General features: G+C 44.2%; 1 protein-coding gene across 4 annotated transcripts; it reads right to left on the bottom strand.

Moving 5' to 3' along the window:
- On the bottom strand, window positions 1-8,628 carry Cst7 (cystatin F). 4 transcript variants are annotated; one of them, NM_001431528.1, is given in 5 exon segments: window positions 1-639; window positions 1,252-1,368; window positions 3,262-3,434; window positions 7,802-7,897; window positions 8,502-8,628. In NM_001431528.1, coding segments are annotated over 5 exon segments (543 nt in total). In that variant the 5' UTR covers window positions 8,581-8,628; the 3' UTR covers window positions 1-561.
- Between the last annotated feature and the right edge of the window lie 15,683 nt (window positions 8,629-24,311).

Below are 24,311 nucleotides of genomic sequence, written 5' to 3'. Positions count from 1 at the left end.
AAAAAAAAAAAAGAGTTGGCTTTATTGGTGCCACAAATTGCCAAGTGAAGTCAGTGTCTTGTGTTATTGCTGCTATCATTGTCCCTGAATTAAATTAGCCTGGGGGTCAGGACAAAAATAAAGGGGGATTTAAAGGGCTTTTTAGATAATCAGTCTTTTATTTATGGTAAACCATCCCCACCAGTAATAATCTGATGGTGGTAGATGAGCTGGATACAGAATCCGCTCATGCAGTCAGGTATCAAGAAGCCTCTCACACTACCACCTTGTTCTACCCATGCTCCAGTAATGTCATCAAAGGATTCTCTGTATGCCCACATCCTGAATCTAGGTGTATAGCACTGGAAGAATTAATTTCAGAAGAAAATGTGAATACGGTTAATCTGGCGAGGAGGGCACTCTTCTCCCACCCCAGGCCCCCTAGGACCCACTGGCGTGTCTATCTGCTCACTGGTAAGCAGGCCTTGAGGATCTGAGATGGCCAGGCTGAGGTGGAAAGTGAGGAGCGGGGGACACACGAGTGTCTTTATCATAGCTGTGGTCTTGCTGAAGAGACAGAAGTCAGTGGCAGCGGAGAACAGGCACCTCGAAACTGTGGAGCCAGGGGATCACCCAGACTTCAGAGTAGCAGTGTAATGTCTGAAACAAGCAGAGGAAGGTCTCATCTTAGGACCCAGCTGCTGCTAAGACCCTGCCTGCCTGGGGCAGCTCCCCAGTACCCCTTGTTCATGCCAGACAACTGTGAACTGTGTATGAATGCATATATATTTGCGTGTATTCTCTGCTCAGTCAGTCTGTCCTTACCCAACCTCTAGTTTTTATTTTGAAAATCCTCAAACCTGAACATTGGAATGATTCAAGTATTCTTAGCTGTAATTTTGACATGTTAAAGTTTGCCACATAGCTTTTGCCTTTTCTCTTTAGAGAGATAATATGTAGTAAATACAGCACTTATATTTTATCACATATCCTGTGTCCGTAGGTATTATATATTGATTTCTGTATTGTTTGAAAACTTTTTCTGCTGAAATCTCCCTATCCTACATTCAGAGCATTGCTCTGCAAAGAGACTTGTGGAAGGTGTAGGTCATGTGAGGGCTGGGAAGAGACTGCTTTCAACCCTGTGTCCCTTGAGAGAGTGCCTGCTGCTGCTGTCCTGTGTTCATGATTAGGAGAGAGCATCTCGGGTATGAGGTGTGGACGTGTGCTGCCAGTGGAGGAAGTGCACTCAGTACAGACTCTGCTGCTTACCCGCTTCAAGGCAGGGCTGGTTTGGAAGTCACAGTTGTCCAGTTGGCGGTGCATGGTCTTCCTGCATGTAGTTCGGCCGATTTCCACCTGCAGCATGTATTTCAGGCCTTTTACCACCTGGAGAAACCCAGAGCTGCGTTACTTGGCATAGGATGTAAAGGAGTGTCGTTGCCTCCCCAGCTGCTGAGGCATGTCTTAGAGCAGGTGAGGAGAGCACTGGGGAGCAAGCTCAGGACTTGGCCAGGAGAGCTGCTACAGATGAACAGGCCCACACTTCAGCCATCCCTCTTCCTTTCCTGTTGGCAATGTCTGACGGCCCCTTTTAGGTTTCTGCCTGGAACTTTGCATTCTAGAGAAACCTCAGTGTGGGGTTGCCACAGCCACAGGTAAAGACCCACCCTCTCCCTCTTATCTGTCATCTCATTTCAACCTACCCAGCAACCGCCATTTTAACCCTCAGTGATGTTTAAATGGATGTCAAGCCCGCTGACTTCTGTATTGCTTGTGGGCATACATGGTACCTGCTTGATTCTACACTCTTATGGGAACTGGTTTATTTTGAGTTTCATAATAATAGTTCTTCTCTACTCGGACACAGCCATGACTTAGTTCTGCATAGTCGGAAAGTTTCTCAATTTTTAGTCCTAGTCTTTAGTCCCAAATAGCATGTGAAACAGTTTCAACATCACAGGAGTACAGAGGGACAGTGCTCATCTCCCTTATGGGGACCTTGGGCACTCAGGCTTAGGATCTGATTGAGGAGTGTGCCCAAAGCATCCTTTCTTACAGAACCTTACACTTTTTAAGAGTTTATAACGTTCAGTTTCTAAAGCAGCAGATGATGCTTTACAAAGATCACTACCAATCAGGTCTTGGTTCAGTCTCAAACTGTTCCCAACATAGGAGACAGTTACTCTGATGAGCCTCTCCCTTATAAAAGGAAAGGGGGGAGTTGTGGGGCAGTGGGCTGTGAAAGGTATCCTGGTTCTCGGTTGAAACCTGGTGACCCTGAAGGGACGGTAGGCGTCCCTTCATATTGCTGTCATATTGCTACAGCCCCCATATTCCCCAGTAGAGAGGTTTGTGGCCATCAGTCACATAGGAGCAGCACCCCAAGCCCTCCCACATGTAGATAAGGTATCCCCAAGCTCTGACCAAGCCAATAGGAAGTACCTACTGTCAGACCCCGACCCACCCCAAAACTGTATATCAGGATCCTATTCCAGAAGGAGTGTGAGAATTAAAAAAAAGTCACCCTGGCCCTGTGGCCCAGAACGAACATGAGTGCTGTAAAGCCACCATCCTCAGAGCAGGGCCTTTCTGTAGCCTTTTTCCTCTAGGCTCCAGCACACAGTGTATGTCTTCTGAAGTCAGCTTCATGTTGGCAGAGTGCCGCCAGAGCCTCGGTGTACAGCAAATGAGAGACTGCCAAGACTCTCCCTCCTGCCATGTTAACACATGTTCTTGGGACGCAAGGGTTAGCAAGGCTGTTGTACCCCTAAGGTACTCTGGGCAGGAAAGTTCTGAGTGGATATAATCAATCACCAAGAAGGCAGGCTTTGAATGGTGATACTTGGGCAGGCTGGAGGAAAAGTGGGCTTGTAGGTTTGAGAAGGGAGTAGGCCCGTTTATAGGAGGAAAGTGAATGGATGCCATGGGAAGTAGTGCAGTGGCTTTGTGACTGTGGACAAGGGATAATGACAGGAAATGATCTGGACCTGGACCCTGGCAGGGCAGCCCTCACTGGTACTGTTGTGCCTCCCTGCCAGGCTGTCAGCCTGGGCACACCACTCTAGGACCCTGCCATTTCTCACTGCTCCTGATGGACTCTGGCCAGAGGTTTAGTGGTTTTACTAAAAAGGAAAAGGTCCCAGGGTGTTAGGCTCAGCGCTGGGTCACACTGGTCTTGGCTACAGCCCAACTCCTGCTCTAGTGTTGTAGGTAATAGGTTATGTGGCCCAGCTTCCCAGAGCTGTCCTGAGGTGCCAGCTATTGGTCCTAGTGCCTCACCTGTACCAGGGCTTTGCTGACATGGGACTCCTTGAACAAAAATATGTCATTTGTGCAGTTGTTGAACTTTTCCACACTGTGCCTGGCGGCCTTAAGCACTCCTGGGTTATTGGTCTTTATTGTTTTGGGGAATCCCGGCTCCACACCGGAGTTCAAATCTTTGGAACAAAAATCTGAAAGAAATGAAGCAGACAAAAACATTGAGGTCGGGAATACTGAGTCAAAGGGTCTTGCCTCATCTCCTGGTGGTACCCAGTTCTCTAAGTCCTAACCCCTCCTCTACTATCGCCTGTGTGCCTGTCACTTGTTTACTTCACTCCCTGACTACTGTGCACCCCCATGATGCCTGAAGTTAACAGACGCCAAGGCTGAACAATAGTATAGTTGCTGTCCCCTAGTCCCTGTCTACATGACCTTTTTCAGAACTCAGAGTTATTCTCAACATGGGCTGCCAGGCAGCAAAACTCCAGACAGGAAATGTGTTAGAATTTGCTCAGACTGGTCCTTGAGGCTGGCTGTCATCCCCCTGGTGTCCCTCCTGCAGTCTCACACCTTGTCAGAGCAGCCCGAGTCTAGCCTAAGTCAGGTACACCTTAAACACGGCCCACAACTCCACCACTGCGATGTACTGGCTCCTGAGGTATCGGTATACAGCTCTTCTCTCGTGTTGAGTGAATGTTATCTGGTGAGTTTTGGGTCCAGAGTCTGGTATGCTATGGGTATGAGAGCGTGGTCAGCTGGCTTCCACCCAGACCTGGTTTCCTGTACCAAGGAATCCATATTTGTAAAAAATGAAGGGCATATATCTTACAGCCAGATATACTGTGGAATCCCAGCGTCTCTTCTTGGGATTCCCTGCTCCCAGAGGCATTGGTGTGACTGATCCCGAAGACCCACCTCACTAGAGATCTTGATCCAGTCAGTCCCTTGCTTAGCTTATTCATAGGATCGGTCTTCAGTGTCCCCCAGACCAGACTGGTGAGGTAAGGAGGGCAGGGCTTGGTCAGGTGTATGTGTTTAATCACTCGGCTTCAGGGTCCGGACTTTATCGTTAGGGAAATAGAAGAATCAGCGAACCAGTTGGCGCCCTACAGCAGAAAGTGGCTTGTAGTTCTTAATGTCTTGAATTTGCGTTTCTCTTTATTTTTAACTTCTTTTTCAATGGTCAGAGGCTGAGTCTCATATGAAAATAAAGGGCCGATGAGATGACTTGGGGTAAAGGTGCCTGCTGCTGAGCCTGATCTCAGCTAAATTTGATCCTAGTGAGAGGAGAGAACCAACTCTCAAGTTGTTCTTGAACTTCCACAGTTGTCCACATGTGGCCGCACATATAAATAAGTGTAATAAAAATTAAAATGCAATGAAAATAAAAAGCTCAAGGCTGGGAGGCATAGCAGGGCTTTAAATTGGTAAATGGATGTTTTTTAGACTTTGTTGGGATATGGGTATTCGGTAGCTGTCTAGACTGGACACTAAGGTGCAGGTGCTGGCTGGTGTGGCTGTGGTGTTGTTTCAACTATAGATACCAAGTTATCTTTGGGGACAAGATGCTCCCTCTATCCCAGTGACTGAGTAGATGGTGGTCGAGGCCCAGTGGAAGTAGATTGAGAAATATTTTTTTACCTTGAGCTGGGGGTTAGGAATTAATACTATAGGTAGATGACATCTCAGAACTGGAAGACAGGGAGGTTTGGGTTCCACCAGAAGACTTTTCTGTGAGAGCTTGGGGAAGGTTTTAGGGAAAGAGTCAGTTTTTTTTTAAAAACATGATCTTTAAACAGGCTTTCTGTCCATGTGGCCACTAGAATCGTGATACCCAAGGTGTGGTGGTCAGGCCTGTTGGACACTGTTCGGTAAGGGAACTTGTCACACCAGATGTGAGAGATAGGGGTATCTCAGGTGAAAGGGAGGTCCTTCCTGGATATCAGTGATCTCTCAGAGAACCTCAAATGATAAACAATAGAGAAGGCTGTTCTCATGCTTATTTGAACCTGATTGGGGAGAGCCAGGGCAGCACGGCAAGCATCACCTGTAGTCTATTATCTGCTGCCTGCTACAGGACTTTTGTGTGCCAAGGGGAGAGTGGTATAGTAGAGGAGCCATGATCATTGGGACACAGGACTTTGAGGCGTGCTATCTTCTCTTAAAGGGAGGCCAGCAGTGTGTGACCAAGCAGGGTCTCTCCTCGCAAAGGGCTTCCAAGCTAGAGAGCAAGATCCAGTTAGAGCTTATAGTTGTTTCTAGGCTTTCTAGGCATGGGCCCCTAAAGCCTTTTATCCTAGGTAGCATACTGTTAGTGTTCTTGTCCAGTAGGACTTTGGGACCTGGTCTGGTCTGTAGATCTCTCATAGCTGAGTCCTCTACAGTCTCCTCTGGACTGTTCTAGTTTGCTCTCAAGCCCTTTATGTTCTCACAGAAGCCGAGGAAGTCTGAGGACTGGTGTGGTGGTAGGGCAAATGCCAGGCTCTACCCAGCTGCAGGGGAACCACCCATATCCTGTACCTCTTAGGGCCCCTCACCTATACCATCAAAATCCATTGAGACTATGCCTTTCCCATGAGTTGTATGGGTCATCTTATGCTTTGAGATCTGAGTTGTGAGGGCGGGGTGGGCTTCTTCGAGGCAGCATCGTCTCCTCATGTGCTGGATGCTGATACTTTTTTTCTGGGATTAACTACTCTGTCTTTACCAACTGGGACACCCAGTGTTAGAATCTCAGCTGTTCTTCTCCTTGGCTGTGCTGGCTCGGGCAAGCTACTTAACCTTTTTGAGCCTCTGTGTCCCATCTGTAATTGGAGATGATGATGACCCTGACCTCGCAGGGTAAGAATAAACAAGGCAGTTTGCATGAAGCAATAGTCAGCATCATCTAGGACTATCAGGCACTGCAGCAAGGATCTCTGAGGACAAACATGTTCATGGGAGGTCTTAGCACAGAGGCTAGGCTCATCCAGACCCAGACTCAACCTGCACCAGCTTCTAGAACTTTCTGTGGAACCCATTATAGCCAGGCCTAGTTATGCCTTTAGCCCTTGCGATGGGGAGCAGGTGGTTACATGGCTGTGGGTTTCTTGCCTAAGCAAACAAACGTCCTCTGCAAGTCCTACTGGGAAGGGGCAGGAGATGAGGCAAAGGGTGATCACCAGCAGGGAACCTTTGTGGAAGAAGTGACACATTGAGAAAGAAGGCTTCCCGTTCTCACCAACAGCAAAGAGGCAGAGACAATGGATGTGGCAATTTCCTAAATTCTGAAGATTGGGGCTACTGCTCCTGGCAGTTTAACTCCTAGGCACAGAGAGATGGCATTTGCTCAGATCAGACACATTCAGTATCCCTGTTGCCTTGCCTTGGACTCACAGAGGGTTTCAGAATTCCACAGGAAGTAGGCAAGGAGGGAAGGAGGGAGGGAGGGAGGGAGGGAGGGAGGGAGGGAGGGAGAGAGGGGGGGAGGAGAGAGAGAGAGGCAGAGAGATAGACGGACAGAGAGACAGAGAGACAGAGATACAGAGAGAGAGACAGAGACATTAAAGATCCAGGTTCCCAACTGTTTGAGAGGGGCTTGAGAGTACCCCATGTTGCAGCCAAGGCCCTTACTGGAAATATCAGGAAGGGTGGTACCCAGTGGGTAGAGATGGGGTTCATTAGCACAGCAGAGCAAAGGCCTGGCCACTGACTTGTATGCAAGGGTGGACACTGTAGGGAGTACCCCAGGCCTCTAAGCACTTTGTGAGTATCATCACCGAGCCACTTTCTCTAAGACTCTCAGGTCTGGTATCTCAAAGGGCAGGGTGAAGGAAGTTCAATAACATATGGTAGGTATGGGGCTTATAGTAACCCCAGGTTCCAGTGTGAGGGTGGTGTTCATTTGGGTCTGGGCAAAGAGGCCTGCCTGAAGGGTGGCCCAGAGAAGCTGCTGAGGGCAGGAGGAATGGAGAGGACTCCTTTCAGCTCACATGCTAGGGGGAAGGTAACATGATAGAGTCAGGGGACTGGCAGTCCTCCAGTATCCTCCGCAACAGCTGCCTTGTGGTGTTAACTATAACGTGGTGGATGTGGCCACTGTGTTAAATTCAGCCTCAGAGGAGGCAAACACAGCATCTTCAAAACACTGAGTATAAAGTCTGAACCCCCAGGACTGGTGAGACAGCCAGGACCAATGTCTTCCCCAGATCTCTCACATAGAGGGATAAGAGGGCTTTGGAGCATGAACACCCAGCTTCTGCCCCAAGTTTCTCTCTGGACAACTGGGGCAAAGGAACTGAAGGGAGGCTAGGAAGGGCCTCCTGGTAAGCACTATGGCTGCTGGGAACAGGGAATGGGGAGGCAAGGTCTGTAGCCTGACCTGTGCTTTGTGCTTTCTCCTCTCTTAACAGTTAACTACCTGTTTGCCAACCACCCCCTGAGCTGCTATGGCTCCTCCTTATCTCAGAGCAGAAGCTCCCCCCTCTCCATTGTTGTTCTTTCTCCACAGTGCCCAATTCACAGCATATACTTGGGTCTTGGATTGGAGGCTCTGTCCTACTGTGTCTCTTCCACTTACTTCTTGGCACCTGACTTGCCGTGAAGCGGGATTCCATGTCCTTGGCGTCTCTTCGGTATTCCTTTCCACTGCCGCCCAGTGACCAGACCCAGCCTGCTTTAAGGAGGAAGAATGACAAAAGCCTTATGTGTAAGCGCTGTCCTGATCTGCTGGGAGGTGGTCAGCTATCAGCTTTTTTTGTCAGTTAGAGGCAGGGCCCTCAAACTTTATCTATGTGCTGAATCTGCTTGCTGGGGCAGACATCTCCCAGCTCTCTGTAGGGAAACACGCATTCGCGGCTGCTGGTTCGCAAGTTAGCTAACCTGGCCGTATCTCAGCTTCTCAACACAGACGACCTCCACCCCTCACTGGCCACTAACACGTTGGCTTGATAATACGTGTCTTACTGGGGTCTCTGCAGTAAAGGCAGTTAGAAAAGTAAAGCTGTCAGATACAGACTAATTGAGTGAGGCCCTTGAACAGAAGAGAACAGAAGTTGCTCTCTCTATCCCTGCGGCCGCTGCTGTGCTTGATCCCTGATGTCTATTCTCCTTGGAAGTAGCTGCTGCCAGGATCCAGAGCCCCTTATGAGGGTCTTACGCAGGGTTCCAAGAGTGTCCTGGGAAAGAATGAAGACTAGCAGGCCAGGGTCCCCATACTTCAAGTACTACAAGATGGTCAGTAAGTACTCTGGGATGGGGCCAGATGACCCTTCTCTTACCTGAGGTGTATGCCCCATGGGCGTCAGATGTTAGGCAGCAGAGGGCAAGCAGCATGGCCAGCCACATGGCTGTGTGCATGAGGGTAGCATGTAGTGGGGCGAGGCTGAGCAGAGGTGCTTGTCAAGCAAAGCTCCAGGACCAGGGCAGGGTGGGATAGCTTTGATGGGGCGTGGTTTCTTGCTGAATCATTTTAACCAGAAGCGCTTCATCTTCAGGACTTGGGGCCACAAGAGCAACCACTTCCTTTAAAGAAGTTTCCAAGCTGTGATCATTTGCAGGGGGAGAAGGGGGGAGAGAAGTGAGACCAATGAGCCAAGCACCCTCCCCCTTGCCCCGGGGAAGGAGGAGGCAGTTTTCTGTCACTCACCACACACAGGAGATGCTGATGTGAAGAAACCAGGGGATTTTCAAAAGCAGTCACTTGACTGTCCTCTCTCCCCTCCTCTACATTTGTAGCCTCTCTCCCCTCCTGCATTCTAGCATTCAGAATAGCCCACTTCAAGAGACAAGAAACTGTGCTGCCCATGTATGAGGGGTTATCTTACCTGCACGAAAGCTACTCGTACTTTCCAAAGTCCCTGGGAAGGGATATTGGCATGTGGCTTCTGCAGACAGGAGCTCAGCACCACGTGGGCTGAGTTACTGATCATGGCCCACTCTGGGCTCAAAGCTATTAAAAAGAGAGGAAATTATGTGAATAGAGGTCTGATTCTGGCCGTGCTTCTTTCTGCCCAGCTCATGGTGTGGAGCGGGTACCTACACCCAGCTACCTGAATCTGAATCTAGGCTTTGCCTCACAACACCTGCTGTCATTAGACTAGGAACTCAATTACCTCTGGGGAGTTGGGAAGCACTGGAGTTTCTTTAGTATAAAGGCTCAGGGTAGGAGCAGAGCAAGCTCTAATTGGCTTCTAATCTCACAGGACTAGGCTAGGAAGGTAGTGTGAAAGGATGCCTGGGTCTTGCTTGTTCCTGAGGAGACACATGGGGCTCCCAGATATAATCAGACATACAGATATAATCAGATCCTGGGTGCTCAGGGGAAGATCTGATCCAGGTGAGTTCTGCTGGGTCCTACTAAATTTCAAATAGGGCAGATAGGGTCTGTGGGGCATGGACAAGCTATGTAATCTGAGGTCCCAGTAGGTTTTTGGGTGCTTTGAGAGTTATTGTTTGAGTAGCATGGTATTTAGTGCTGTGAGTGGCAGGTAGTATTCAGTAAGTGGTGGCTGTTACAACAACCCCCATGGTCCTTCTATATTGGGTCTTGGGATCCTTATTTTTGACTGCTAGGGTGTGGGACATGATGTCTTCAGTATATATGGGATAGACTAGTACCTGCTTCAAACATCCACTGAGGGCTGGAGAGATGGCTCGGCAGTTAAGAGCACTGACTGCTCTTCTAGAGGTCCTGAGTTCAACTCCCAGCAACCACATGGTGGCTCACAAGCATCTGTAATGGGATCTGATGCCCTCTTATGGCATATCTGAGGACAGTGACAGTGTATCCACATACATGAAATAAATCATATACCATATAAGGTCTGAAAGCTTCTGTGGAGACCTAAAAGAGAACCTCATCTTCTATAGTTCCCAAAATTGTTGAAAATAAAATGCAGAATCTCATTTTCCAGTTATCTGTGGAGAAGTAGAAGTCCATCCTTGCAGAAAGCATTTGAAGTGAGAACACTGATTCCAAAAGAATGGGATCCTGCAAGTTGGAATGGAAGGTATGGGAAGATTCCAGTGAGCAGGGATACTGAGCCCCTGAATGCTTTTAATTAATTGATAATTAATTAATTTTTACACTCCAGATTTTATTACCCTCCTGGTCCACACTCCCCCCCACCTCCCAAGGGTTCCACATCCCATACCTCCTCCCCACCCTTCCTGCACCCTCCCCCCCATCTCCACATGGATGTTCCCACCCCACCCATTCCAACGGACCTCTAAACTTCCTGGGGCCTCCCATTTCTTGAAGGTTAGGTGCATGTTCTCTAACAGAACCCAGACCCAAGTCCTCTGCTTTATGTGTGTTGGAGGCCTCATCTCAGCTGATGTATGCTGCCTGGTTGGTGATCCAGTATCTGAGAAATCTCAAGAGTCCAGGTTAATTGAGACTGCTGGTCCTCCTATAGGGTTGCCCTCCTCCTTAGCTTCCTCCAGCTCTCCCCTGATTCAACCAGAGGGGTCAGCAGCTTCTGTTTGTTGGTTGGGTGCACATATCTGCATCTGACTCAGCTGCCTGTTGGGTCTTTTGGAAAGCAGTCATAGTAGGTCCCTTTTTGTGAGTGCCCCATAGCTTCAGTAATGGTGTCAGGTCTTGGGGGCTCCCCTTGAGCTGGATCCCACTTTGGGCCTGTTGCTGGACCTTCTTTTCCTCAGGCTCTTCTGCATTTCCATCCCTGCATTTCTTTCAGACAGGAAGAATTATGGGTCAGAGCTTTGGCTGTGAGATAACAACCTCAGCCCTCACTTGATGGCCTATCTTTCTGCTGGAGATGGATTCAATAAGTTCCCTCTCCCCACTGTAGGGCCTTTCATCTCCTGAGAGTCTCTCACTTCCCAGGTCTCTGGTACATTCTAGAGGGTCCTCCCAACCTCCCTCCTCCTGAGGCCACCTGTTTCTATTCTTTCTGCTGACCCTCAGGGCTTAGGTCCTTTTCCCTCTGACCCAATACCAGATCATGATCCCCTCTCCCCCAACCCCTTCTCCTTTCCCTTCCCTGTGCCTCCCTTCCTTCCCCCTTGTGGTTGCTTTCTTCTCCCTCTCAAGTGGAACTGAGGCGTCCTCACTTGGGCCCTTCAGCTTGTTGACCTTTTTGAGTTCCGAGAACTGTATCTTGGGTATTCTGTACTTTTTTTGTGGCTAATATCCACTTGTTAGTGAAACATACTGTGCATATCCTTTTGCGTCTGAGTTACCTCACTCAGGATGACATTTTCTAGTTCCATCCATTTGCCTGCAAAACTCAGGATGTCCTCGTTCTTAATAGCTGAGTAGTATTCCATTGTGTAAATGAACCACATTTTTTGTATCAATTCTGTAGTGGGACATCTGAGTTGTTTCTAGCTTCTGGCTATCACAAATAAGGCTGCTATGAACATAGTGGAAATGTGCCCCTGTGGCATGGTGGGGCATCTTTGCGGTATATTCCCAAGAGTGGTATTTCTGGGTCTTTAGGTAGGTCTATTTCCAGTTTTCTGAGGAACCTCCAAATTGATTTTCAGAGTGATTGTACAAGTTTGCAATCCCACCAGCAGTGGAGGAGTGTTTCTCTTTCTCCACATGCTTGCCAACATGTGCTGTCATCCGAGGTTTTGATCTTAGCCCTTCTGACTGATGTAAGGTGGAAGGTTGTTTTGATTTACATTTCCCTGATCACTAGAACTTAGAACATTTCTTTAGGTGCTTCTCAGCCATTTGAGATTCCTCTATTGTGAATTCTCCATTTATTTCTATACCCCATTTTTGATTGGGTTATTTGGTTTTTTGGTGGTAAGCTTTTTGAGTTCTTTATATATTTTGATATTAGCCCTCTATTAGATGTGGGGCTAGTGAGTATTTTTTCCCAATTTGTAGGTTGCCGATTTGTCTTATTGACTATGTCCTTTGCATTATAGAAGCTTTCCAGTTTCATGGGGTCCCATTTATTAATTCCTGATCTTAGAGCGTGAGCCATTGGAGTTCTGTTTAGGAAATTTCTGCCTGTGCCAAGGGTTCAAGGCTCTTTCCCATTTTCTCTTCTATTAGATTCAGTGTATCTGGTTTTATGTTGACGTTCTTGATCCACTTGACTTGAGCTTTGTGCATGGTGACAAATATGGGTCTATTTTTATTTTTCTACATACAGACATCCAGTTAGACCAGCACCATTTATTGAAGATGCTTACTTTTTTCCATTGTATATTTTTGGCTTCTTTGTCAAAGATCAAGTGTGCGTAATTGTGTGGTTTTATTTCTGGGTCTTCAATTCTATTCCATCTATTCCATTGATCAACCTGTATGTCTCTGTACCAATACCATGTAGTTTTTATCACTATTGCTCTGTAGTAGAGCTTGAGGTCAGGGATGGTGATTCCCCCAGTCTAGTTTTATTGTTAAGAATTTTCACTATTCTGGGTTTGTTTTTGCTTTTCCAGATGAATTTGAGAATTACTCTTCCCATGTCTTTGAAGCATTGTGTTGGGATTTTGATGGGGGTTGCATTGCTTCTGTAGATTGCCTTTGGTAGGATGGCCATTTTTACTCTGTTAATTCTGCCAATCTATGAGCATGGGAGATCTCTCTATTTTCTTAGCTCTTCAATTTCTTTCTTGAGAGACTTGAAATTCTTATCATAAAGATCTTTCACTTGTTTAGTTTGAGTTATCTTAAGATATTTTATATTATCTGTGGCTATTGTGAATGGAATTGTTTCCCTAATTTCGTTCTCAGCCTGTTTATCATTTGTATAAAGGAAGGCTACTGATTTATTTGAGTTAATTTTATATCCAGCCACTTTGCTGAAGTTGTTTATCAACTGGAGAAGTTCTCTGGTAGAATTTTTGGGGTCACTTATGTATACTATCATATCATCTGCAAATAGTGATACCTTTAATTCTTCTTTGCCAATTTGTATCCCCTTGATCTCTTTTTGTTGTCTTATTGTTCTATCTAGCACTTGGAGTACTATATTGAATAGATATGGGGAGAGTGGGCATCCTTGTCTTGTCCCAGAGTTTAGTGGGATTGCTTCAAGTATCTCTCCATTGATCAACCTGTCTATCTTTGTACCAATATCATGCATTTTTTTTTGGTTCTTTTTTTTCGGAGCTGGGGACCGAACCCAGGGCCTTGCGCTTCCTAGGTAAGTGCTCTACCACTGAGCTAAATCCCCAGCCCCACAGTTTTTTTTTAATCACTATTGCTCTCTAGTACAGCTTGAGGTCAGGGATGGTGATTCCCCGAGTCTAGTTTTATTGTTAAGAATTTAATTTGATATTGGCTGTTGGTTTGCAGTAAATTGCTTTTATTATGTTTTTTTTTTATTTTTTTTATTTTTTTTTATTTTTTTATTTTTTTATTTTATTTTTTTTTTTTTTTATTAACTTGAGTATTTCTTATATACATTTCGAGTGTTATTCCCTTTCCCGGTTTCCGGACAAACATCACCCTCCCCCCTCCCCTTCCTTATGGGTGTTCCCCTCCCAACCCTCCCCCCATTGCCGCCCTCCCCCCATAGACTAGTTCACTGGGGGTTCAGTCTTAGCAGGACCCAGGGCTTCCCCTTCCACTGGTGCTCTTACTAGGATATTCATTGCTACCTATGGGGTCAGAGTCCAGGGTCAGTCCATGTATAGTCTTTAGGTAGTGGCTTAGTCCCTGGAAGCTCTGGTTGCTTGGCATTGTTGTACTTTTGGGGTCTCGAGCCCCTTCAAGCTCTTCCAGTTCTTTCTCTGATTCCTTCAATAGGGGACCTATTCTCAGTTCAGTGGTTTGCTGCTGGCATTCGCCTCTATATTTGCTGTATTCTGGCTGTGTCTCTCAGGAGCGATCTACATCCGGCTCCTGTCGGTCTGCACTTCTTTGCTTCATCCATCTTGTCTAATTGGGTGGCTGTATATGTATGGGCCACATGTGGGGCAGGCTCTGAATGGGTGTTCCTTCAGTCTCTGTTTTAATCTTTGCCTCTCCCTTCCCTGCCAAGGGTATTCTTTTTCCTCATTTAAAGAAGGAGTGAAGCATTCACATTTTGATCATCCGTCTTGAGTTTCGTTTGTTCTAGGGATCTAGGGTAATTCAAGCATTTGGGCTAATAGCCACTTATCAATGAGTGCATACCATGTATGTCTTTCTGTGATTGGGTTAGCTCACTCAGGATGATATTTTCCAGTTCCAACCATTTGCCTACGAATTTCATAAACTCGTTGTTTTTGATAGCTGAGTAATATTCCATTGTGTAGATGTACCACATTTTCTGTATCCATTCCTCTGTTGAAGGGCATCTCGGTTCTTTCCATTTTCTGGCTATTATAGATAAGGCTGCGATGAACATAGTGGAGCACGTGTCTCTTTTATATGTTGGGGCATCTTTTGGGTATATGCCCAAGAGAGGTATAGCTGGATCATCAGGCAGTTCAATGTCCAATTTTCTGAGGAACCTCCAGACTGATTTCCAGAATGGTTGTACCAGTCTGCAACCCCACCAACAATGGAGGAGTGTTCCTCTTTCTCCACATCCTCGCCAGCATCTGCTGTCCCCTGAGTTTTTGATCTTAGCCAATCGCACTGGTGTGAGGTGAAATCTCAGGGTTGTTTTGATTTGCATTTCCCTTATGACTAAAGATGTTGAACATTTCTTTAGGTGTTTCTCAGCCATTCGGCATTCCTCAGCTGTGAATTCTTTGTTTAGCTCTGAACCCCATTTTTTAATAGGGTTATTTGTTTCCCTGCGGTCTAACTTCTTGAGTTCTTTGTATATTTTGGAAATAAGGCCTCTATCTGTTGTAGGATTGGTAAAGATCTTTTCCCAATCTGTTGGTTGCCGTTTTGTCCTAACCACAGTGTCCTTTGCCTTACAGAAGCTTTGCAGTTTTATGAGATCCCATTTGTCGATTCTTGATCTTAGAGCATAAGCCATTGGTGTTTTGTTCAGGAAATTTTTTCCAGTGCCCATGTGTTCCAGATGCTTCCCTAGTTTTTCTTCTATTAGTTTGAGTGTGTCTGGTTTGATGTGGAGGTCCTTGATCCACTTGGACTTAAGCTTTGTACAGGGTGATAAGGATGGATCGATCTGCATTCTTCTACATGTTGCCCTCCAGTTGAACCAGCACCATTTGCTGAAAATACTATCTTTTTTCCATTGGATGGTTTTGGCTCCTTTGTCAAAAATCAAGTGACCATAGGTGTGTGGGTTCATTTCTGGGTCTTCAATTCTATTCCATTGGTCTATCTGTCTGTCTCTGTACCAATACCATGCAGTTTTTATCACTATTGCTCTGTAATACTGCTTGAGTTCAGGGATAGTGATTCCCCCTGAAGTCCTTTTATTGTTGAGGATAGCTTTAGCTATCCTGGGTTTTTTGTTATTCCAGATGAATTTGCAAATTGTTCTGTCTAACTCTTTGAAGAATTGGATTGGTATTTTGATGGGGATTGCATTGAATCTGTAGATTGCTTTTGGTAAAATGGCCATATTTACCATATTAATCCTGCCAATCCATGAGCATGGGAGATCTTTCCATCTTCTGAGGTCTTCTTCAATTTCTTTCCTCAGTGTCTTGAAGTTCTTATTGTACAGATCTTTTACTTGCTTGGTTAAAGTCACACCGAGGTACTTTATATTATTTGGGTCTATTATGAAGGGTGTCGTTTCCCTAATTTCTTTCTCGGCTTGTTTCTCTTTTGTATAGAGGAAGGCAACTGATTTATTTGAGTTAATTTTATACCCAGCCACTTTGCTGAAGTTGTTTATCAGCTTTAGTAGTTCTCTGGTGGAACTTTTGGGATCACTTAAATATACTATCATGTCATCTGCAAATAGTGATATTTTGACCTCTTCTTTTCCGATCTGTATCCCTTTGATCTCCTTTTGTTGTCTGATTGCTCTGGCTAGAACTTCAAGAACTATATTGAATAAGTAGGGAGAGAGTGGGCAGCCTTGTCTAGTCCCTGATTTTAGTGGGATTGCTTCAAGTATTTCTCCATTTAGTTTAATGTTAGCAACTGGTTTGCTGTATATGGCTTTTACTATGTTTAGGTATGGGCCTTGAATTCCTATTCTTTCCAGGACTTTTATCATGAAGGGGTGTTGAATTTTGTCAAATGCTTTCTCAGCATCTAATGAAATGATCATGTGGTTCTGTTTTTTCAGTTTGTTTATATAATGGATCACGTTGATGGTTTTCCGTATATTAAACCATCCCTGCATGCCTGGGATGAAGCCTACTTGATCATGGTGGATGATTGTTTTGATGTGCTCTTGAATTCGGTTTGCCAGAATTTTATTGAGTATTTTTGCGTCGATATTCATAAGGGAAATTGGTCTGAAGTTCTCTTTCTTTGTTGTGTCTTTGTGTGGTTTAGGTATAAGAGTAATTGTGGCTTCGTAGAAGGAATTCGGTAGGGCTCCATCTGTTTCAATTTTGTGGAATAGTTTGGATAATATTGGTATGAGGTCTTCTATGAAGGTTTGATAGAATTCTGCACTAAACCCGTCTGGACCTGGGCTCTTTTTGGTTGGGAGACCTTTAATGACTGCTTCTATTTCCTTAGGAGTTATGGGGTTGTTTAACTGGTTTATCTGTTCCTGATTTAACTTCGATACCTGGTATCTGTCTAGGAAATTGTCCATTTCCTGAAGATTTTCAAGTTTTGTTGAATATAGGTTTTTATAGTAAGATCTGATGATTTTTTGAATTTCCTCCGAATCTGTAGTTATGTCTCCCTTTTCATTTCTGATTTTGTTAATTTGGACACACTCTCTGTGTCCTCTCGTTAGTCTGGCTAAGGGTTTATCTATCTTGTTGATTTTCTCAAAGAACCAACTTTTGGTTCTGTTGATTCTTTCTATGGTCCTTTTTGTTTCTACTTGGTTGATTTCAGCTCTGAGTTTGATTATTTCCTGCCTTCTACTCCTCCTGGGTGTATTTGCTTCTTTTTGTTCTAGAGCTTTTAGGTGTGCTGTCAAGCTGCTGACATATGCTCTTTCCTGTTTCTTTCTGCAGGCACTCAGCGCTATGAGTTTTCCTCTTAGCACAGCTTTCATTGTGTCCCATAAGTTTGAGTATGTTGTATCTTCATTTTCATTAAATTCTAAAAAGTTTTTAATTTCTTTCTTTATTTCTTCCTTGACCAGGTTATCATTGAGTAGAGCATTGTTCAATTTCCACGTATATGTGGGCATTCTTCCCTTATTGTTATTGAAGACCAGTTTTAGGCCGTGGTGGTCCGATAGCACGCATGGGATTATTTCTATCTTTCTGTACCTGTTGAGGCCCGTTTTTTGACCAATTATATGGTCAATTTTGGAGAAAGTACCATGAGGAGCTGAGAAGAAGGTATATCCTTTTGCTGTAGGATAGAATGTTCTATAAATATCCGTTAAGTCCATTTGGCTCATGACTTCTCTTAGTCTGTCTACATCACTGTTTAATTTCTGTTTCCATGATCTGTCCATTGATGAGAGTGGGGTGTTGAAATCTCCCACTATTATTGTGTGAGGTGCAATGTGTGTTTTGAGCTTTAGTAAGGTTTCTTTTACATATGTAGGTGCCCTTGTATTTGGGGCATAGATATTTAGGATTGAGAGTTCATCTTGGTTGATTTTTCCTTTGATGAATATGAAGTGTCCTTCCTTATCTTTTTTGATGACTTTTAGTTGGAAATTGATTTTATTTGATATTAGAATGGCTACTCCAGCTTGCTTCTTCTGACCATTTGCTTGGAAAGTTGTTTTCCAGCCTTTCACTCTGAGGTAGTGTCTGTCTTTGTCTCTGAGGTGTGTTTCCTGTAGGCAGCAGAATGCAGGGTCCTCGTTGCGTATCCAGTTTGTTAATCTATGTCTTTTTATTGGGGAGTTGAGGCCATTGATATTGAGAGATATTAAGGAATAGTGCTTATTGCTTCCCGTTATATTCATATTTGATGTGAGGTTATGTTTGTGTGCTTTCATTCTCTTTGTTTTGTTGCCAAGACGATTAGTTTCTTGCTTCTTCTAGGGTATAGCTTGCCTCCTTATGTTGGGCTTTACCATTTATTATCCTTTGTAGTGCTGGATTTGTAGAAAGATATTGTGTAAATTTGGTTTTGTCATGGAATATCTTGGTTTCTCCATCAATGTTAATTGAGAGTTTTGCTGGATACAGTAATCTGGGCTGGCATTTGTGTTCTCTTAGGGTCTGTATAACATCAGTCCAGGATCTTCTGGCCTTCATAGTTTCTGGGGAGAAGTCTGGTGTGATTCTGATAGGTCTCCCTTTATATGTTACTTGATCTTTTTCCCTTACTGCTTTTAATATTCTTTCTTTATTTTGTGCGTTTGGTGTTTTGACAATTATGTGACGGGAGGTGTTTCTTTTCTGGTCCAATCTATTTGGAGTTCTGTAGGCTTCCTGTATGTCTATGGGTATCTCTTTTTTTAGGGTAGGGAAGTTTTCTTCTATGATTTTGTTGAAGATATTTACTGGTCCTTTGAGCTGGGAGTCTTCACTCTCTTCTATACCTATTATCCTTAGGTTTGATCTTCTCATTGAGTCCTGGATTTCCTGTATGTTTTGGACCAGTAGCTTTTTCCGCTTTACATTATCTTTGACAGTTGAGTCAATGATTTCTATGGAATCTTCTGCTCCTGAGATTCTCTCTTCCATCTCTTGTATTCTGTTGGTGAAGCTTGTATCTACAGCTCCTTGTCTCTTCTTTTGGTTTTCTATATCCAGGGTTGTTTCCATGTGTTCTTTCTTGATTGCTTCTATTTCCATTTTTAATTCCTTCAACTGTTTGATTGTGTTTTCCTGGAATTCTTTCAGGGATTTTTGCGATTCCTCTCTGTAGGCTTTTACTTGTTTATTAATGTTTTCCTGTGCTTCCCTAAGTGTGTTCAGGTCTTTCCTGAAGTCCTCCAGCATCATGATCAAATATGATTTTGAAACTAGATCTTGCTTTTCTGGTGTGTTTGGATATTCCATGTTTGTTTTGGTGGGAGAATTGGGCTCCGATGATGGCATGTAGTCTTGGTTTCTGTTGCTTGGGTTCCTGCGCTTGCCTCTCGCCATCAGATTATCTCTAGTGTTACTTTGTTCTGCTATTTCTGACAGTGGCTAGACTGTCCTATAAGCCTGTGTGTCAGGAGTGCTGTAGACCTGTTTTCCTCTCTTTCAGTCAGTTATGGGGACAGAGTGTTCTGCTTTCGGGCGTGTAGTTTTTCCTCTCTACAGGTCTTCAGCTGTTCCTGTGGGCCTGTGTCTTGAGTTCACCAGGCAGCTTTCTTGCAGCAGAAAATTTGGTCTTACCTGTGGTCCCGAGGCTCAGGTTTGCTCGTGGGGTGCTGTCCAGGGGCTCTCTGCAGCGGCAGCAACCAGGAAGACCTGTGCCGCCCCTTCCGGGAGCTTCAGTGCACCAGGGTTCCAGATGGTCTTTGGCTTTTTCCTCTGGCGTCCGAGATGTGTGTGCAGGGAGCAGTCTCTTCTGGTTTCCCAGGCCTGTCTGCCTCTCTGAAGGTTTAGCTCTCTCTCCCACGGGATTTGGGTGCAGAGAACTGTTTATCCGGTCTGTTTCCTTCAGGGTCCGGCGGTGTCTCCGGCAGGGGTCGCTCCTGGGCCCTCCCCCACGGGAGCCCAGAGGCCTTATACAGTTTCCTCTTGGGCCAGGGATGTGGGCAGGGGTGAGCAGTGTTGGTGGTCTCTTCCGCTCTGCAGCCTCAGGAGTGCCCACCTGACCAGGCGGTTGGGTCTCTCTCTCACCGGGTCTGGGAGCAGAGACTGCTTTTATTATGTTTAGTTATGGGCCTTGAATTCCTGATCTCTCCAATACTTTTAGCACGAAGCGGTGTTGTATTTTGTCAAATGCTTTTTCTGCATCTAAGGTTTTTTCTTTGAGTTTGTTTATATGGTGGATTACGTCAATGGAGTTTTGTATATTGAACCAATCTTCAATCTTGCATCCCTGGGATGAAGCCTTGATTGTGATGAATGATGGTTTTGATGTGTTCTTGGATTCAGTTTGTGAGAATTTTATTGAGTTTTTTTGCATTGATATAAGCGAGATTGGTTTGAAGTTCTCTCTCTCTCTCTCTCTCTCTCTCTCTCTGTCTCGGTAGGGTCCTTGTGTGGTTTAGGTATCAGAGTAATTGTGGCTTCATAGAATGAATTATGTAGTGTTCCTTCTGTTTCTACTTGATGGAATAGTTTGAGGAATATTGGTATCAGGTCTTCTTTGAAGATCTGGTAGAATTCTGAATTAAATCTATCTGGCCCTGGGCTTTTTATGGTTGCAAGGTTTTTAATGACTTCTATTTCCTTATGGGATAAGGGCCTGTTTAGAAAGTTTACCTGCTCTTGATTTAACTTTGATATGTGGTATCTGTTTAGAAAACCATCCATTTCATTTAGATTTTCCAGTTTTGTTGAGTATAGGCTTTTGTAGTAGGATCTGATGATTTTTTTGAATTTTTCTGTGTTTCTGTTGTTATATCTCCCTTTTAATTTGTTTTTTTTTTTTAATTTGGATACTACCTCTGGGCCCTTTAGTTAGTTTGGTTAGGGGTTTATCTCAAAGAACCAGCTTTTGGTTTTTCTAATTCTTTGTATTGTTCTCTTTGTTTCTGTTTGGTTGAGTTCAGCCCTGATTTGACTATTTCCTGCCTTCTACTCCTCTTGGGTGAATTTGCTTCTTTTTGTTGTAGAGCTGTCAGGTGTGCTGTTAAGTTTCTAGTGTAAGATCTCTCTAGTTTCTTTAGCAGTGCACTTAGTGCTATGAATTTTCCTCTTAGCACTGCTTTCATTGTGTCCCATAAATTTGGGTATGATATATCAACATTTTCATTAAATTTCAGGAAGTATTTAATTTTTCTTTATTTCATCCTTGACCAAATTATCATTGAGTTGAGAGTTGTTCAGTTTCCACATGTATGTAGGTTTTATGTTGCTTTTGCTATTATTGAAGCTTTAGGCTATGGTGATCTGATAGGGTGCATGGGATTATTTCAATCTTCTTGTATTGGTTGAGGGTTGTTTTGTGATCAATTATATGGTTGATTTTGGAGAAGGTACCATGAGGTGCTGGAAAGAAGGTGTATTCTTTTGTTTTCGGGTGAAATGTCTGTAGGTATCTGTTAAATCCATTTGGTTCATGACCTCTATTTCACTGTGTCTCTGTTTATTTTCTGTTTCAATGACTTGTCCATTGGTGAGAATGGGGTGTTGAAGTCTTCCACTATTATTGTGTGAGGTTCAATGTGTGTTTCTTTTATTAATGTGGGTGACCTTCCATTTGGGGCATAGATATTCAGAATTGAGACTTTCTCTTGGTGGATTTTCCCTTTGATGAATATGAAGTATCCTTCCTCATCATGCTTGATAACTTTTGGTTGAAAGTCTACTTTAATGAATATTAGGATGGCAACTCCAGCTTGTTTCTTGGGACCATTTGCTTGGTAGACCTTCTCCTATCCTTTTACTCTGAGATAGCGTCTGTCTTTGTTAATGAGGTGTGTTTCTTGTATGCAGCAAAATGCTGGATCTTGTTTGTGTATTCAGTTTGTTAGTTTCTGTCTTTTTATAGGTGAGTTGAGTCCATTAATATTGAGAGATATTAAAGACAGATAGTTGGTTCCTGTTATATTTGCTTTTGTAGCTAACTTGTTGTTTTCTCCTTTTGGCTTTGATGTGAGTTGCTTAATATCTTGTCTTTTCTTTGGTGTGGGTAACTATTTTGTATTAGAGTTTTCCTTCTAGGATCCTCTGTAGGACTGGATGGTAGATAGATACTGTTTGAATTTGGTGTCGTCCTGAATATTTTGGTTTCTTCCTCTATGTTGATTGAGAGTTTTGCTGGGTGTAGAAGTCTGGGTTGGCATTTGTGTTCTTTTAGAGTCTGCATATCCTCTGACCAGGCTCTTTTGGCTTTCATAGTCTCTGTTGAGAAGTCTTGTGTAATTCTGATAGGTCTGCCTTTGTGTGATACTTGACTCTTTTCCTTTGAGTCTTTTAATATTCTTTCTTTGTTCTGTGTGTTTAGTGTTTTGACTATTATGTGACAAGAGGATTTTCTTTCCAGGTCACATTTATTTGGTGTTCTGTAGGCTTCTTATACCATTATGACCATATCTTTCTTTAGGTTGGGGAAGTTTTCTTTTATGATTTTGTTGAAGACGTCTTCAGGTCCCTTGAGCTAGGAATCTTCATTCTCCTCTATTCCAATTATTCTTAGATTTGGTCTTTTCATTGTGTCCTGAATTTCCTGGATGTTTGAGTTAGGAGTGTTTTATGTTTTGACCGTTGTGTTAATCTCTTCTACCGTATCTTCTACATCTGAGATTCTCTCTTCTATCTCTTATATTCTCTTGGTGATACTTACATCTGCAATTCCTGACCTCTTTCCTAGGTTTTCTATTTCCTGGTTTGCCTCCATTTGTGTTTTCTTTATTGTTTTACTTCCACTTTTAGGTCTTGGACCACGTTATGCAATTCCTTCACCTGTTTGATTGTGCTTTCCTGTATTTCTTTAAGGGATTTATTTGTTTCCTTTTTAAGGGCTTCTACCTATTTACCTGTGTTTTCCTGTATTTCTTTCAGCGAGTTATTTATATCTTCCTTAGAGGACTCTATTAACTTCATAATATAGGAGTTTAGGTCAGCTTCCTGATTTTCAAATGTGTTGGTATATTCAAGGCTTGCTGTGGTGGGAGCACTGGGTTCTGATGATGCCTACCACCTGTTTTGGCTTCTGTTACTTATGGTTTTGAGTTTGCCTCTCTTTATTTGGTTATCCCTAGTGTTTTCTGGACTGAGTGATTCTGTCTAGAGTCTGCCTCTTTTGATACTGGGTTGCTATAAGACTCCTCATAGGCTTGCAGCTCTGCTACAGACCACACCATGGGAGAAGCAGGGCTCTGGTACTCAGGAAGGCACAGGTTTGGCACAATGACAGACAGACACCACACACTCACGGTAGTTTGAATATGCTGGAGTTTTACTGAAATCTGCTTTGTGGTTATATACAGTGCTTGAACAGGAATTAATTTTTTGGCCCTTTGCCAGGATACACTCAAACAATAACCAAGAAAAAGTTTAACAGTTTACATGAAGTTCAGAACAGAAAGCAAGACAGGAAATAAATTTTCCTGAGAATCAGACTGGTGCCAGATGGTAGTCATATACCTTATTTACCTCAATCTCTAAATATCATCTCTCGGATAACAACAGGACAGCTGGCTAAGGAATCTTTAGTCTTTTACTCTCTCTTAGCCAAAATTCATGTAATTGTCTTTTTAAAGATAGGATAGTTCCTTTTGATAATAGGCAAGTATGGGGATGTGATCTGGTCAAGTGGTCTATAAAATTTAAAGAATAATAAAGTATTCTCTTTCCATCAATACTAACCCATCCATTACCTTCTTCATCATATGTCCCTGTGTAGGGCAATGACTATGCAGCAAATATATAAATCCTGATCGTACCTATTCAAATCAGCTAGGCAGAAAGTCGAGAAGGAAGTGGCCAAGTGTTTCTAGGAGACCAAGTTCCGAGGAACACATATCTCTGACATGTGTCATGATTGTTTCATGTCAGACGGGCTCCACTGGAGCTGGTGCAGCACAGCCCTCACTGTAGCAGACCTCCTGTGGTGGCCTTCCAACAGGAGGGTCTTCAGAGGGGCAGAGAAACTGCTGATTTGTTGCTCTGGGTACAGTAGATCTCTGGGAGGCCTTCAGACTGTTGGGTCTTCAGAGGAGGAGCAGTCACACTGTTGTCCTGTGAGAAGCTGTTCTCTGGACAGGGTTAGGGGTCAATGTGGTTTCTGTTTCCTTGTGTGCAACCACACTCCAGGGAGCCTTTCAGTCTTTTGCGTCAGTTGCCCTGCATGCATCAGAGCCCCTGGGAGGTCTTCAGACTGTGGTGTCAATTGCCCAGTTGCCCTGTGTACAGAGGAACTCCTGGGCTGCCCTCAAGCTGTGGTGTCCTGGGTACAGTGGATCTCCTGGGACATCTCCAGTTGTGGTGTCAGATGCCCTGGGTGCAGCAGATCTCCTGGGAAGCCTCAGGATGTGGGATCAAATGTTTCGAATATAGTGGTTCTTCTGGTATGCTTCAGGATATGATGTCAAATG

This window comes from Rattus norvegicus, chromosome 3 (genome assembly GCF_021556685.1).
Source record: "Rattus norvegicus strain SHRSP/BbbUtx chromosome 3, alternate assembly SHRSP_T2T, whole genome shotgun sequence".
NCBI classification, from domain to species: domain Eukaryota; kingdom Metazoa; phylum Chordata; class Mammalia; order Rodentia; family Muridae; genus Rattus; species Rattus norvegicus.
This window is presented reverse-complemented; position numbering and strand designations above follow the sequence as displayed.